The sequence below is a fragment of the Eubalaena glacialis genome, chromosome 4, assembly GCF_028564815.1.
Source record: "Eubalaena glacialis isolate mEubGla1 chromosome 4, mEubGla1.1.hap2.+ XY, whole genome shotgun sequence".
Classification (NCBI taxonomy): domain Eukaryota; kingdom Metazoa; phylum Chordata; class Mammalia; order Artiodactyla; family Balaenidae; genus Eubalaena; species Eubalaena glacialis.
In genome coordinates this window covers 22,276,989-22,294,454 of record NC_083719.1, presented here as the reverse complement: position 1 = coordinate 22,294,454, position 17,466 = coordinate 22,276,989, and the positions used below count along the sequence as shown (strand labels likewise).

Sequence of the window (17,466 nt, the reverse complement as noted above, 5' to 3'; positions counted from 1 at the left end):
GAGCTGGTAATAAAAGCAGCCTTATTAATACTTGACTTCTCCCACCCTTATCTCTAGACAGATGAGGGATTTGAAAGGTAGAGAATATAGGACAAGCCCTGCTGCTTGGTAATGGAACCGCATTTATAGGTAGGCATAATTAGGCCACAAGGATTGATATTATGACTCATCCCAAAATACCTTTAGAAATATGCACAGTAAATTTAATGACATCTAAATCAAGCCTTAGGCATTCTTTAGATATACAACATTTTTAAATGGGTCTGGCATCACTGGAGAAGGAATAATGGAAGAAAAGTGTTCTTAGATGGAAAGATGGGAGTGTTTCATAATTGCATTCCTCCACTCCTCAATTCCTACCTCTAGATTCTATAAACAATTCCAGTGAGGATCTCACATTACTTCCTCTCATACTCAAACTTAGGACATATTCATTTAAATGATTAAGACAAACCAGTCTTTTTAGCCACACATTTTTAATAACAAGTGTTTCTATTGTCTATTGAATAGAGTTCTCTGCGTGTAATAAGTGTTGTGATATGTTCATAAAATGTGTTTCCCTGATTCTTTCAGTATGGTAATAACAGTGTAAAAAAAATGTGTAACTTGAATAGAAGAATTATACCCATGTGGGCCACACTGACAGAAAATTGCCATTCTAAACCTCTCCATGTATTTTTTGATATATATCTACTACGTGATTAGCAAAACTGAAATAAGAATTGGTGTCAGGCCTGGATAACACATATTTGTAATCCTTAGGGCTACCAGTAGAGGTCATGTGTTATGAGCTATGTCATGTCCTAGTTCTTAGGAACTTTAGCCACAGCCATTCTCAAGCAATTCCTTTTCTGTTGATATTGGATGAACTTCTGGACACAGAAGATATTTTGCAGGGTACTAGGAGAATTTGTTATCTCTCAACCCATCAGTGATTGGCTGAGCCCCAACATGTCCTTTCATTTCATTAACCCAAATAGCTAGCTCTATAAATCTAACTAGGGCACTGCCCTAGCATTCCATTGCCTTTCTGAGCTGTCATCTGTTTTTAATGTTGTTTAAAGAACATCATTTTATAGTGACTATAAGTCACAATTTACATACAACAATAAACTATTCAACTATTCTTAAGAGCTTGATGATGTCATATATGTTTGTATGTACTCACACACACACATACACACACATTTGTGACCACTTCTCAGAACAAGGTATAGAGTCTCCATCATTTCTGAAAGTGCCATTTTGACCTTTCCAATCGATATACTGATATTGTGATTTATTATCCTCTAAATAAGTTTTGCTTGTTTTTGACCTTTATATAAATAAAATCATACAGGCTGTTCATTTGTATGTTTGATTTTTTTAGTCACTGTACTGTATTTGAAATGCATACATGTTGCTGAATGCATCAGCATTTTGTTTTATAATGCTGAGTAGTGTTTAATTGTATGGATATACATAATTTATCAATTCTCCTATTAATTGTCAGATTATTTTGCATAAAATTTATATGAACAATTTGATACAATAAAACTTAATATGAATAATTCAATATAAAATTTTTATACAGGTGTTTAAGTGTGCATTGTCATATATGGGTACATACTAAGTGCTTATAGTTGGTCTTTGGATAATTAGTATATAATTGATTTTATTAAAAACTGCAAAATAGTGTATCAGATCTGTAAAATAAGTTACCCTTCAAACTGGACAGTGTTTTGCGCAGCCTATCTTTGTCAATTTAGTTTTCAATTTCAGGTATTCTGGAAGATGTGTAGTACTTCCCATTGAGCTTTCAAGGTTGAAGCAGTTTGATGAAGAATAGCATCGTTGAGAACGTTTTTATGTTTATTGACTATTCAAGTATCTACTTCTATGAAATGCCTGTTGTTCTTTTACCCATCTTGTATTGGTTGGATTCTTTTTCTTTTGTTTACTGATTTTTCATATTTTCATATTTATAGAGATGAGGCCTGTCCTAATATGTGTACTCTGCAAATATTTTATTCCAGTCTATGGCTTGATTTTCACTTTCTTTACATTGACTTTTTTGTGATTTTGCATTTTTTGTTTTGTTTTTAATTAACAGCCTTTATTTTTTAAAGCAGTTTTATATTTACCAAAAAATGGATCTAAAAGAAGAGTTCCCTCTCCATATAGCTTCCCCTATTATTGACTCCATATAGCTTCATATAGTTTTCCCTATTATTGACAACATGCAATGGTGCCATACATTTGTTAAAATTGATGTAACAAATATTGTAACAATGTAATTAACTAAAGTTCATAGTTTAGAGTTTACTCTTTGTGTCATACAGTCCTATGGGTTTTGAAAAGTGGATAATGTCTTGGATCCACCATTACTGTGTCATACAGAGTAGTGGGCCCTAAAAATCCCATGTGCTCCCTCTATTCATCTTTCCCTTACTCCCCCCAAGGCCCTGGCACCATTGATATATTTTTATCTCTAAAGTTTTGCCTTTTCCAGAATATGGAATATATTTAAATCACACAGTGTGTAGTCTTTTCAGACTAGCTTCTTTCACTTAGTAATATGAATTTAAATTTCTTTTATGTCTCTTTTTTTAAAGAATTATAATTTATTTGCCAAGAGTAGAGAGAAAATGTAATCTAGAAAATGTTTAATAAAACCAGAAAAGGCAGAAAAAAGATTAAACAAATAAAAGAAACAAAGAACCAGGGTGATGAATAAAAATAATTACAAATATGGTAGATATTAAACCAACTATATCAATAAAGCCTTTAAGTGTGAATGGTTTAAATACACCAATGATAGAGAATGGATAAATAATACAAAACTTCACTAGATGTTGTCTAAAATGGACTCACTTTAAATATAAAGATACAGGAAGATTAAAAGTGAAGAGATAAAGATATTCCAAGCTAGGAGTAATCGAATGTTGAAGGATCTACATTAATTTCAGTCACAGCCAATATCAGATCAAGAACACTTATCAGGAATAAATAGGAACAATACATAATGATAAAAAGGTCTGTTCTCCAAAGAGGCAAAACAGCACTTAATGTGTATGCACCAAACCATATAACATCAAAATTCCTTGTCGTTTGATGAGTATATTTTAATTTTTATTAAATCAAAAATATTGTTTCATTTTCTTTATTGTTAGTGCTTACTGGTTTTGTATAAGAAATATTTGCCTACCTTTGTATCATGAAGTCATTTTTTTCCCAAAATGCTTTTTTTGTTCCTGCTATCACATTTAAGTCAGTAATACATCTCAAATTAATTTTTGTGAATGATGTGAGGTATGGATGAAGTTTCTTCATTTTTAAAATACTGATATCAAGTTGCTTCAGCAGGATTTACTAAGAATTCTTTCAAAATGAAATTGCACTGGCAGTTTTTTCTAAACTCAAGTGACTGTATACCTGTGAGTTTATTTCTAGATTTTCTGTTTGTCCTTCTTTGTGTTCCTAAGACCTCACTGGCTTCATTATTGTAGGCATACAATAAGTTTTGGAATATAGAATGTAAGTTCTCTTTGTTTTTCTTCGAGATTGTCTAGGCTACTCTAGGCCATTTGTATTTTCATGTTAATTTTAATTTTAGGTTGTCAATGTATTATTAAAAATACTTCCTGGAATTTTGATAGAGTTTGCATTGACTCCATATATGATATAAAATGTTAAATATATATTTTTGGGAAGGGAGAGGAAAGACGTAATACAGATCATATGTAAACAGGCTGTGGGCCAGATTTTTGGTCAATCCCAGCCCAATTTAGTACAGAGCACATTGTGGTGAATGTTTCATGTTTAATTGAAAAATATGTGTGTTGTGCAGATGTTAGTTTTTGTGCTATAGAAATATTATTGGGATTGATTTAGTTAATAGCATTGTCCAAATATTTTATAACTTTACTAGTATTTGTCTTTTTGTTCTATAATTATTAAAATTAGTATATTAAAATATCCAAGTATAAATATAGAATGAACTTTATATTGATACAGCTACTTTCATATAGATATATGTATATACATGGATTAGTATATATCCACATATAATTTCATGGCTCTATCAGTGAACTGCTGAGCGGTTCTAAAAGCAATACTCCAGTAGAAATTCCCAGTAGCAACCTAGCATCCAGATCTTGGTTTCTAATGCCATTCTTCCATAAAAGGAACCAAGGCTTCCTGAAGAAATGGCTGATTCTAGGACGGGGAAAGGAAATATATAAGATGGTCCTGGAATATCTCGTATTGCTAGAAATTGAGAAAATGCACACATACAAAAACACACAGTGAAGATGAGGTTGTGTCAAAAGGACACAAGAACTGACTGTGAGGGTTCCCAAAGGGCAAAGATGGAAACATTGGAGCAATAAAATAAAAATCCAAAGAGACCATACTGATATTAATACATAATCATAAATAAGTAAATGGAAGAGAATAAACAAATATTCCACGTAGAGCAAATCCAAATAATTTAGGAAGATACTCCTCCTTCAAGGAGGTGAAGCATAACTCCTCACTCCTTAAATGTTGGTAGAACATAATGACTTCCTTACAAGAATATACTAAGGGAAGGGAGAAAACAGAGTAACTTTACAGTGGAGACACTGGGCAAACACTAAATCAACTAAGTTAGCATCAACAGTAATACATCATGTTGAAAATAAATACCCTTGATATGATGTAATGAAATGGCACTTTACCCCTGTGGTCTTTCTTCCCAAAACACATAATCCTAGTATAATCTTGAGAAAGAACATCAGATAAATCCTATTAGAAGGACATACTACTAAATACACAACATACACACCTCATAACTTTGGAGGTAATAAATAACACAGAGAGTCTGAGAAACCATCACAGTATAGAGAAGCCTAAGGAATATGAGGACTAAACGTAATGTGGAACAGATAAAAGATATTAGGTTAAAAGTAAGGGACTCCAAATAAAATACAGACTTTACTTAATAATAATATTTGTCAATATTGGCCCATTAATTGTAGGAAATATGCTATAATAACGTAAGAGGTTAATAAAAGAGAAACTTTTGTGAGGTGTGTGGGAACTAACTGTAGTTATCTTTGTATTTTTCCTGTAAATCAAAAAATATTCTAAAAACATTATTAATATGCACATACAGTATTAAGTGAACCTATCTGTTTTTTGTACCTAAATTGTTAATTTGCTGTTTTAATTACATGTGGATAGTATAATGACTCACTGTGATCTATTCTAAAATCTCATAATTTCAGTTATATATCTAATGTATTAGTTTCTTATAAGAAATAAAAGCTAATCATCTCCATAATAAAATTCAACTGTGATTTGGATTTGTCTACTACTTCTTTTAGTTTTATGAAATGTGCTTCATGTATTTTAAAATTTATTATTGTTCCATCCACAATAATATCAATAATTGTTATATCTTTCTGAGATAATGCCCCTTTTATCTTTATAAAACATTCCTCTTTATCATTTCTCAAAGTTTATTTTGTCTGATATTAATATAGCCCCACATGCTTCCTTACAATTATTATTTCCTATGTTTTTTATTTCTTTACTTCAGATGTATTTGTGTTCTTGGCTATATTTAAATCATGGCTCTTGTAATCTACATGTAGTTAAGTATTTTTTAGTGTATTCTCAAAATCTCTTTATTACTTGAGGTTTTAGTCCATTAATATATACTGGACTATTTACTTGTATTACATTTGTTCTACTTATTCTTGTTTTAATCCTTTTTTTGTTTTTTGCCTTTCTTTATGGAACAGTGTTTCAATTTCCCCATTTTTCTTTCTCCCCTAATTAGTATTCCATTTTACTTTTACTATGATCTTTTCAGCTTTATCTTCCTGTAATATTTACTAGCTGTGCTAAGAATTATGGAAGGATTATAAAGATAAACATCCACACTTAATTTACTTAAGTCCAACTGGAATATGATGCCATAATTGCAAAATGTTATAACTTTGCAAGAAGTACAATCCATTTACCTTTTACACACTTGGCGATTATTGCTATATAATTTACTTTTACTGTGTTGTATAAACCTCATAATATATTGATATTATACTAGATTTAAACAGTCAATTGTCTTTAAGGAATATTTTTAAAATCTCTTATATTTAGCAACTGTTTTGCCCTTTCCATGGCTCCTCATTTCTTTCTTTATGTCAAGGATTCAATCTAGGATTATTTCTATGCAGCCTAAAGATATTCATTTAGTATTTTTTGAAATGAAAGTCCTATTACAGTGGATTCTCTCACCATTTTTTTTTTCTCAAAATGTTATTATTTCTTCATTTTTGAAGGTTATTTTACTGAACAATTCTGGGTTTTATTACTTCTAATGTGAATTCAGCGTCTTTATTGTTATATTTTTTCCCTGAATATATGTTTATTCCTTGGATGCTTTAAAGATCTCTTTGTTCACAATAGAATCAGATTGAAAACTGATCAAAAAATAACTAGAAAACATTAAAATTTTTGAAAATTAATAGTACACTTCTAGATAATCGAAGAGGAAATCACAAAAAATTAAGAAATATGAATATTTTCTCTAAATCATAGTTTTCATCGATTTGACTATGATGTGCCCAGATTTACATTTTTTGTAATTATTTTGATTGAAATTCACTAAAATTGGATATATGGCCTGATGCCCTTCACTAACTTGGAGAATGATCACCATTATCTCTTTAAAAAATTATTCTCTGCAATACTTTTTCCTCCCTTTTGTAACTACATGTATATTAATTGGTTCTCTAATTACACATACGTTTGTTAGTTCACATATCTGAGTTGTTTGCTTCCATTGAGATGTATACACACACACATAATATTATTCTCCTGATACTTTAGTAATTAATTTATATTAATATATTCTGGGGATTGTAGATGATACAATGTCCTGTTAAGCCTTGATTCTAGAAACTGTTTGAATGGGTCTATGTTAGTCTTTTTTCTTAGGATGTAGTTTTTACTCATAGAACACAGTCCTTTTTTCCTAAGGCGTGGCTTTTCTCAAGTCTTAACTTAATGCCCAGGATATTCACTTAAGACGAACTATTCTGGTTGTTTCGAAACTCCTACCTCTTCGCATTCTTTGCAATGGCTAAAATTCTGTTAAAATCTTAGATCCCCAGAAGTGTCCTATGCTGGGCCTGCCTCCCTGTACATGTATAGTATATGATTTTACTGTAAATTTTAGCAGAAATCTTACACAGCTACCTTGATTGGGCTCCTCTGTGGTTCTCTGGTTCTCTCCTCTTCGTACCCTCTCCAGCAAATTCGTGCCACAATAGCAACCCTGAATTCTGATCTCTGTTTCCTCTGCCCAGCAGAATCACTAATCTCTGTATAGGCTCCACTTCTCTGCAGTAAAACTCTTCGCAGGCAGAATGTAGAGTGAACTTATAGTTCATCTTGTTGCTTCCCCTCTGTTATTCAGTTCCTGAAAACATTGGCTTCATATATTTTGTCCAGATTTGTAGTTGCTTACTATGAGAGGGTAAGCCCAGCTAACCCAGGTTAGCCCAAACTGGAAATGTTTATGGTGTAAATATATTGCATATTAGTGGCCTTCTATTTAGGTTTTATTTACCATAAAACTCGATATTAATATAATAGTCATGAAGCCAATACCTAATATAAGTAAACTTAAAGATAATAAATTGTTTTATCTGAAACACAAAAAATATACTGTTAAGACTGACACAGAATATATTTCCAAATATATTGGAAATGCATTTTAACATTACTAAAACATCAGAAATATATTGTAATTGTTATTAATGGTTATTTTTAGCAACTGTCAGCAACAGCTCTATGGCTTTCCTCATTAAAAATTGAGCAAGATGTTAGAAAATTCCAAATATAATTTTAAGGATGTGTAATGATTGTTCATAATAAGAGTTGGGTAATGTGGCATACTTTTGCAATTAAAAACACTTTAAACAAAAATTAAAATAAGCAAACAAAAGACCCTTATTTCTAATTTTTAAAGAAAGATTGATTAGAGATGAATTTACTTTGATTTTGCAAACTTTACTCTGAGTTCTGCAGAGAAACAGAACACATATAACATGTTGAATAGGTTATATATATGTTAACATATTTATATATTTATGTACACACACACGTATATATACATGCACTGCTGAAAGTTCTGTCCACTGAGAGGATTTCTCTTCAGCACTGTCCTTCAAGGATGTCCCAGAAAGGGACTGTAGTATTGTAGTCCAGTTTTGAGTGATGCCTGAAAATCATGCAGAACTCTTTTTAAACCAGACCCAAGACTTTTCTTCTTCCATCACCTGAAGAAGAAACTCCTCATGAGGCTACAGGTGCAGACTGGGGAGAGAGGGCAGTGTAGCAGGAGTGGGGACCATGGGCATTTGGGCCACTACTTCCTGTAACTTAACTTGTGTTTTCAGGGCATGTCCAGGCCTGATCACATATGTACCAGTTCCATTTGACGATGGAATGCTGTTGTGCACACTCAACTTTATGGCTTGATAGGTCAGATAACATGCAGTTCATGAGGAGCATCTCAGGCTGCATGGTAACTTGGTACCCACGGTTAAGCAATCAGTTTGTAGGCCAAGAGGTTTTTCTCAGAAGGAGATTAGTTATCCACAAAGGATATCAGGGCTTTGCTCCAGAATTAGGAGGGTCTGCACTGCAATTCACCTATAGGGACCTGTCACAGGCTCCAACCAGCATCTCTATCTGCCACTGACACTTTAAGCACCTCTGGATCTGTTGGATTATATGGTCAAAGTGATACAGTAGCTCGTATACCAGCCCAGACTTGTTGCAGAGACTTCTCAAGTTCTGAGTCCAGCTCAAAGCCAGAAGCTTTTCAGGTGACGTGGTAAATGGAGAGGGATAAAACACCCAAATGAGGAATATGCTGCCTCCAAAGTCCAAAGAGGCCCACTAGCCATTGTGCCTGTTTTTTGGTTGTAGGATGGGCCAGAAGTGACAATTTATTATTTACCACAGGATGGGTTTAGGGACCCACTGAGCCCAGTATGAGATGAACCTCAGGTAAAACTCCATCTGTCACCTGACTTTCATATGCCTCTACTCGGGTAGGCAGATCACATTGATATTTTAGATCTTCTGGAATCAATATTAGTTCAGAGTCAGTGTCCAGTAATACCAAAATGTCCAATTATTTTCTTTTCCCCACTGCACAGTTATCCTGGTAAAAGGCATAGGTTTTTTGGGGAATGCTGGGAAAAAGACTAAGAGTACAAATTTTTGGTGTGTACTGGGGTCCTTCCTCAAGAGGACTTGGCATCCTCTTTATTCAAGAGATTCTGAGTCTGTAAACTGGCTCAGGCCTGGGAACTGATTGACTCTGTTTTTATGATTTATGTTGGTGTTTTGCTCTCTTGACCTTGAACTTTTCTGCTTTTACGGGTTAAGTATGAATTTAGTAGCCTTCCTATCTACTTCTAGGAACACCGTAATCAATTAGCCAATGCCATAGGTCTGTGTGAGTCAGACTATTCTGACTGCTGCTTTGACTCTGCTGTCCATTATGATAATCCTGCCACCTATCTTTTGGCAGGTGAGTGCTGAACTTAGCCTCTGTCACTCTGGGATCCAATTACTCCCATTGCATATAGGTTTCCCAATTCATTGATAGCAGTTCCCACTATAAGATCTGGCCTACAGAAAAGAGTGATCACAAAGCTCTTCAAGGATGCCTGGGCTCTCTCACTATTTGTTTCTCACCATAGTGGTGAAAGATGTCTTCTGGACCCTCTCAGTGTGGGTGAGTAGATCTTAAACGACAAAGCTACTCTAACATTCCAATCTCCCTAAAGACTATTGGTTTTCTTTCTCTGGAAAACCCAGACTAATACAGATTTTATTTTGATAAATTATAATATATATCTATATATCTATATATCTATATATATATATCTATATATATATATATAGATATTTATTTATATATACATTATGTATATATATTATAGATACACACAAAATTAATTCTGTTTCTCTGGAAAATATATATACATATCCATTACATTATTATATACCAATATACATTTATATTATATTATTATATAAACATATATATGTAAAGAATTGGCTCCCATGATTATGGAGACGGGAAAGTCCTAAGATCTGCAGTTGGCAAGCTGGAGACCCAGAATGCTGATGCAATAGTTCAAGTCCAAGTCCAAATGCTTGAGAACCAGAGAGTCAGTGGTGTAACTTCCAGTCTGAATCACAGACAGCAGGCAGAAAGAGTGAATTCTCCCATTTTCAGTCTTTTTGTATTCTGGCCTTTAAAGGATTAGATGAGGCCCACCCACTTTAGGAAAGGACAATCTACTTTACACAGTCTACAGACTGAGTTGTGAATCTCTTCCAGAAGTATCCCCATAGACACATTCAAAATAACATTTAACCAAATATTTGGACATTCTGTGGCCCAGTTAAATTGACATATAAAATTAACCATCACAGTTTAAATTTTTAGCCTATTTTGCATGTACATATTTACTTTTTCAAAATTTCTAAAAACAAAAAAAACTGTAGCAGAGTAAAACTAAAAATGTAATGTTGGAAAATAACAGTTAGCATTTAAAATATTTATCCATGATTTATTTTGCTTTCAGTGTATTTATTCAAGTTCAGAAGAGGCAACTAAGTTATGACCAGGAGGTGAAGACTATTTGGTTTATTGATGTCTGAAGAAAATAATTACTTTTTGGTACTCTTATTTCTTAAGGGATTTTATGTGGCTTTCTTCTATAATAGATAAACAATATTTTCAAGATTTCTAATTTTTTATGATCTTACAAAATGTTGAATTTTGGGTTTATTTTTAAGACTTTTGTTTATATTTAAGTTAATGTATAGTAGGTTTTACTATCAATTTCTATCAATTCTAAATGTATAATTCAAAATTAATAATGTACATAATAGAGAAATTTAGTATTTTAAGATAGTAGTTTTCATTTTTGTTATATTGCACCAGAAAGTAACTATTGGGAGCTTTTGTTCTTAAAATTAAATTGTGAATTAAAGACAATGCTTTAAAATGTGTTTGATTTTGTGTAAAATAATACTTTTAAAATGGCATTTTAAATTAACAGAATAAAGAATATATATGAAATATTGGGACAGGGTTTAAAACAGGTAGAAATAGAATAATAAATCTAAATTACAATGATTTCAATATATGAATGACTAAAATAATATTACTGTTTTGTTGCAAAGATTTATTTAGTAACTAAAATTTCATATATTCAGACAACATACTTATTCTGAAAGTCTTGTAATTCCATAAATATTTTAATTTCCCTTTGGACATCATCCTCAGTCCAAACAGCATGATATTATAATACTGAATTTTCCTTGAAACTTTAAATATTGAATATAAAACCATTCAGAGGAAAGTATAGTTACTAGGATTATTATTATGTTTGACTAAATACTTTTGTAGACTTCAACATATTTTGAATGAGTAGAAAATCTCTGAGAAGTAAATTGTTTCCATAAGTGTTTGAATCCAACATGTAGAATCGTATATAATTTAGTGTGATAGACACAGATTCAGTTTCCTGCACATTTTAATAATCACAATAGAATGTTAAATCTTTATTAAATGCAAAAAATAAAGATATAACACAATATTTATTACAATGTTATTATGTTAAATATATGGAAAGATAGTGGGGAAGGATATAGAAAATTTAAAACTAATTTTCATTTGTGTATACATACGTAAATTTCCACAGAAATTCTATAACAGTATAAACTCGTTCCTGCCTTTTATTTTGGCTACTTATTAATAATTTCCATAATATAAGCATGGGATAGGGATCCCTGACAATACACAATCTTTACCCCACCATATTTAATATTCCACAATTTTCAGTAAATTGCAGCATTATCCCTGGATTATATTTGTTTCAGTCTGACAATATATTTGACAATATTGATAACTGATTAATCTCTCATGTTTCTTTTTCTGTGTATAAATGTGAGAACACTAGAGTACACGCTGTGGGAGACATCATATAGTTTATTTCCTATATCTCTCCAGACAACTTTTATTTAGTTTTCCTTTATTTTATGGAGAAATTAATACAAATTTATTCATAAAAATGTATAAAACATGTACAACTTAAAAACAAAGGAAAACATTTTAAAACTATACAACTACTTGCAATATTATGTATATGTTAAGAGTATTTTTATGAAAAAAAAGATATAAAAAGTTGAAATTATACTCTATACATTGTATTTTAACATAATATCTCATTTAAATATTTACATCCAACAGTATATATGCAGACCATAATTTTAATGACTATAAATAATAGCATTGTACACATTCTAACCACATTAATAAGGTGAACATTTTAGTTGTCTCAACATTTTTTGCCAAATTAAATAGAGCTTCTAATACATATAAATAATCTATCTATACATCTATCTTTTTCATCTTTTCCTAATTATTTCCTTTCATTAAAAGTATCTTCTTTTTCTCCTCTCAGAATAAAAGTACTAGCAATACAAAGATAAATGTACAAAAATATTTATTATAAAGTAGCTTGAAAAAACTATTTGAAAAATGCAATCATTAAAATAATTTTATTTACATACAGAGATTTCTAAGATGTAATTTTAGTAAAAAAAAGGCAAGTTTTATGTTATTTATAATCTGATTTTTCTGATAATCACTGACAACTAAACCTGTTTTATATATGTAAAAACATATTGTTAAAAAAAGAGGAAATATTTGGTTTTTAAGAAATATGTGTTGAGGTCCTAGAAATTTTTTATATATATATCAATCTTTCTTTTTTGGATTTTACAGTTTAGTGGGCACAACAAACAATTTTACCAAATGGGGTGAGTATCATGATAGGAAAGTGAAATGTGCTTTATAATTACAGAGCAGGCATATTTATTCTAGTCTAGAGGGTTAGGGAAAGCATCCTTAAGAAAAAAAATTTTTAATGAGATTTGATAAATATTTAGTTAGGGGAAAATACAGAGAAGAGAAAGGGTGTTAAAGGGTGAGAGAAACATCTGCAAACATCAGGTATGAAAGCTGGAACAGGCCTTCTGAGAAATGAAGAAAACAAAACAGGCAAAACAAAACAATTGGTATGTACAGAGTGTATAGCAAAGTGGATAAAGGTGACAGAAACACATCTGGAGATGAGAACAAGATTATGGATAATGCATAAATAAGGCTATAGAGTCCAAGGAAATAGAATAACAATAAAAGTAATGATTCTTTTAAAAAAGAATATTATCCTCTTTTAATAGAAGTGGCTTAGATTAAACACACACACACACACACAATTTGCCCAATATAACAGAAATTTGCATGAGACCAGGCCTGGTTTATAAGACTTTAGATTCATGGTTCTTATGCACTGTACCTGGTTGAAGATTTTTAAGCTAAGAAGTAATATGACTCGATTTGTGATGTAGAAAAAATCAGCTTCTTTAGTATGGAAAATTGTTTGGAGTAGAACAAGAGGGAGGTAGGCATCAATTAGAAGATTGTTGCAGTGGTACAGATAAGATATGATGAACAAAACCCGGGTGGTAGCCATAGAGATGGAGACAGATGGATGGGTGGGGGAGATATTTCAGAGAAGAAAAGGCTACATATGGTTATTTTAACATTGGGTAAAGGAGGAGTAAAGTATGAATCTCAAGTCTGTAATTCTGGCTACCATAAAAAATAGATTCAAATAGTCAAATTGTTCAAAGATGGAATGGGACACTAAAGAAATAGATGGAGTAAGAATGTATTGGGAATTGTGAAGTATATGATGGAAGACAACAGAGCAGGCATAGGCTAGTAAAGACTCAAGTTTCAGAATAGTGTTAGGTTTGCAAAAACATTAGGATTTTTTCCAACTCAAAATTTCTGTAAATACATGATCCATTTGTCTGTTTTAAATACTCAGTGAAAAATCTTCTATACTAAGAAGTTTACTTTTAAGATGGGAATGAATAGAAGGAAGATAATTTATGAAAAAAATCCTAATATTTTCATCAAATTATTTATATGACCAATGGAAAAGCCCTGTGTGTTTTATATCACTTGAAATTTCAAATGTCTATAAAATACACCAATTTCCAAAAAGTGAGAACATCCTGGTTGAAAGAGTACTCTCCCAAAGTCATGTAGAGAATAATCTATGAGATTAATATTCTGTCTCTGGTTGGTCTCTGATGACAGAGCCTGTGCATCTGCAAGCGATATTATACTGAAGGGAGGTTAAAATCATTTAAAATTATGGTATATATCCTAAACTTATCATCATAATAAGGTCAGAAATTTCTCACATCACCTCTTGAGTTTAGCAATTTTAGATGTAATCGAGTATATTAATATTTTACACTTAAGGTTTATTAGACCAATGGATTTTTTTCTTGTTAATGTACTAGACATTTAAATATTGGTAGCATTCTATTCAAAAATGTCTTGGAAACACTGTGTTTTGAGAAATATATATATATATATTTTATTTTATTTTAAATGTACTCTCTTATATAAATATATGTTTAAAAATTTTGAGAATGATAAAACTAAAATGTTTAATCTCTCCACAGTGAAAATTAAGATAACCATTGCAATCATTGTTCCAGTGATGTCATGTAGAGATAAATTAATATTTACCAAAATTATTTTTTCTGTAATAACAATGCATATATTTATAGAACTCTTCTTTTCTACCTCTCTGAAGCTTCACACTGACCAAGATAAAGGAGATGGAAATTTAAAATACATATTAACAGGAGATGGGGCTGGCAGTCTGTTCGTAATAGATGAAAACACAGGAGATATTCATGCGGCAAAGAAATTAGACAGAGAAGAAAAGTCCCTGTACGTTCTTCGTGCCAAGGCTATAGACAGAAAGACCGGGCGGCAGGTGGAGCCTGAATCTGAATTTATAATTAAAATCCATGATATCAATGACAATGAACCAAAATTCACAAAAGACTTGTACACTGCCAGTGTTCCTGAAATGTCTGGAGTCGGTAGGTATATGTTAATCCATGTAAACTAAGTTTTTTATTTTATTTTATTTTTTGCTAAGGTAGTTATTATGGACATACAGTTATGAGATGTGATCTCTTTCAAGATAAGAACTATAACTGAAACTACTATTTAGTGTTAGCTATCTCACTTCTTATGATTTTCGGTTGTATGTTTCTTAATGTTTCCTGCTATTTTGTAACTGACATCTAAGATGATTACTGAGAACAATTATTCCATTGCATTTCAACAAACGTCTTTACCTTTACTCAAATGCCATTCAAATGGCAGTCAAGTTAAATGTATTTTGGCCTGAAATGAAAGGAATATCAAATAGTGTCAGAAGTTTTAGACAGTTTTGTTTGCATTATTTTGCATTAAAACAATGAATGCTTGCATTTGACAAATTTCTTTTGATCATCTCATTTGATCATTGAAACAACTTGATGCAGGCATGGGAAACAGAACTTTAAATCCCCATTCTGTTAATTAGGAACCCTGGATTCAGAAAGATTAAGTAACTGAATTAAGATCAAATAACCTGGTAGCATAACAACAATATTCCAAGTCTTTTTAATGTTATTTTAGCTATGTTCCATCCAGCAATGGTTTATCCTGAAAACTGAAAATAATCATTTCATTTTTTAAGGCTGCCCATAATTTTAAATGCCATTTGTTATTATGCAATGTTTTTATCTGTATATGTAACTACATTTAGCTATAATTATATGAAAGGTTTAGATTTGTTACTGAGATGATAAGAGCTGACTGTTAAATCATATTTCTAAAAAAATAAGTGATATAAACTTATTATAATATCCCAAACATGTAACTGATTTTGAAAAATTGATATTTAGTTGAATATTATTTCAAAATCAGTTATAAGTATATAACTTTGACATTATTGTAATTAATACATGGGTAAGTCTAAAATAATTTCTTAAAGAAGAAAAACAAACATATCCACCTTTACTGAGTGATTGATATTAAATATTTCTTAACTGTGTGTACCATCTAGCTAGAATGGCATTTTTGGTTATTTTCTAGAATAACCAAAAATTTGTAAAGAAGTTATTTTCTCTAAACTCAGATGAAATCTCATCTGAGAAAAGTGCAGTTCTTCTGCCTTTTCAGGTATTCATTCCAATAATATGAAAAGCACTTATCAAATTAGACAAGACTCCTATGAAATCTTAAAGCCTAGGATGAAATATGAGTGCTTGCGTTTTCTTTAATATTTTAAAATATGTGTTAGCCTGGTACAGTTCCATGGAAAGTACTGGATTGGTCCATATAGGTCGACCAGTGGGCTAATGTAGATATACATCATGTCTCTTTGTGGGCTTAGATTTGAGATAAAGATACATCTAAAATTATGCTCTCCATTGCAGCTTCCTATTCTTGAGCATTCTATAGTTTGGCTTTCCAATTAACACCTTTTAACCATTGTAAAACATATATTTTTTTTCTTGTATGCATGTTATTTTGCCAGATATTTTAACACTTAATAGTACAAAGACTTTCATTTATCCTTCTCCAAAAAGATTTGACATACCTATAAGAGTAAAAAGTATAATTAAGATGACAGAGATAGTTGAATATGATAAATTTGGATAATTGATTTAAATTTGAATAACTTTTTAAATTTTCAAAGCATTACCTCATTTTTAAGAACAGAATATTTATCAGAGACTTTATATTTAACGTCAAATTACTTGTATTTTCTCCTATATTATTTTGGGTTATTTAATGGGATATTATCTTCCACTCAGTATAGTCTTATAATTTATCTACCTAATTCAAATATAGTCTTTCTCTGACTATATCTGATTATATTAGTATTTATCTGAAATACTAATATAATCTAGATTCTTTTAATATTTATCAAGTGTGTAATAAGATCAGAACTAGACTAAGTACTTCTCTATTTTATTTTTTAAAAACTTTTCACTTGTTCAATACCTATATTAAAATATAGAATATATAAGTTTATACATAGGAGAAGCCTTGCAGATTATCTTGTCCAAAAAGCCCTTTATGTAAGGCAATATGTATTTCGTTTATATAAGCTTTAAATTGTGGGCAGTACAATTTCTGATTACTGTAGACCTTAAATATGAGAATTTGGGTCAATGCCAATTACATTTCCTGCATGTCTACAATTACAAAAAAAACAAGAAAAGCGTATAGGAGACAGCTGTATGGCTCCAGCTGCAGATTTTGGTACTAATAAACAAATATTTAAGAACTACAGGTAAATCTTGATCCTATTTATAGAGGATAGTTATTATTCTTTATTACTAATATTGACATTACTGCACTAATTGATCCCTCCTTAGCCCACTCATATACTTTGTACGTATACCTATTTTTAAACAGAAACGCACATATTATAAATACTGGGTTGGCCAAAAAGTTCATTTGGT

At 31.2% G+C, this 17,466-nt stretch overlaps 1 protein-coding gene across 2 annotated transcripts in view; it reads left to right on the top strand.

The window, feature by feature from the left end:
* CDH9 (cadherin 9) overlaps positions 1-17,466 on the top strand; it is an 82,409-nt gene that overhangs the window by 29,880 nt on the left and 35,063 nt on the right. For both annotated transcript variants that reach the window (XM_061187678.1, XM_061187679.1), the window contains exon 2: positions 14,748-15,042. In XM_061187678.1, coding sequence (XP_061043661.1) covers positions 14,748-15,042 — 295 coding nt within the window. The remainder of the gene's footprint in view (positions 1-14,747; positions 15,043-17,466) is intronic.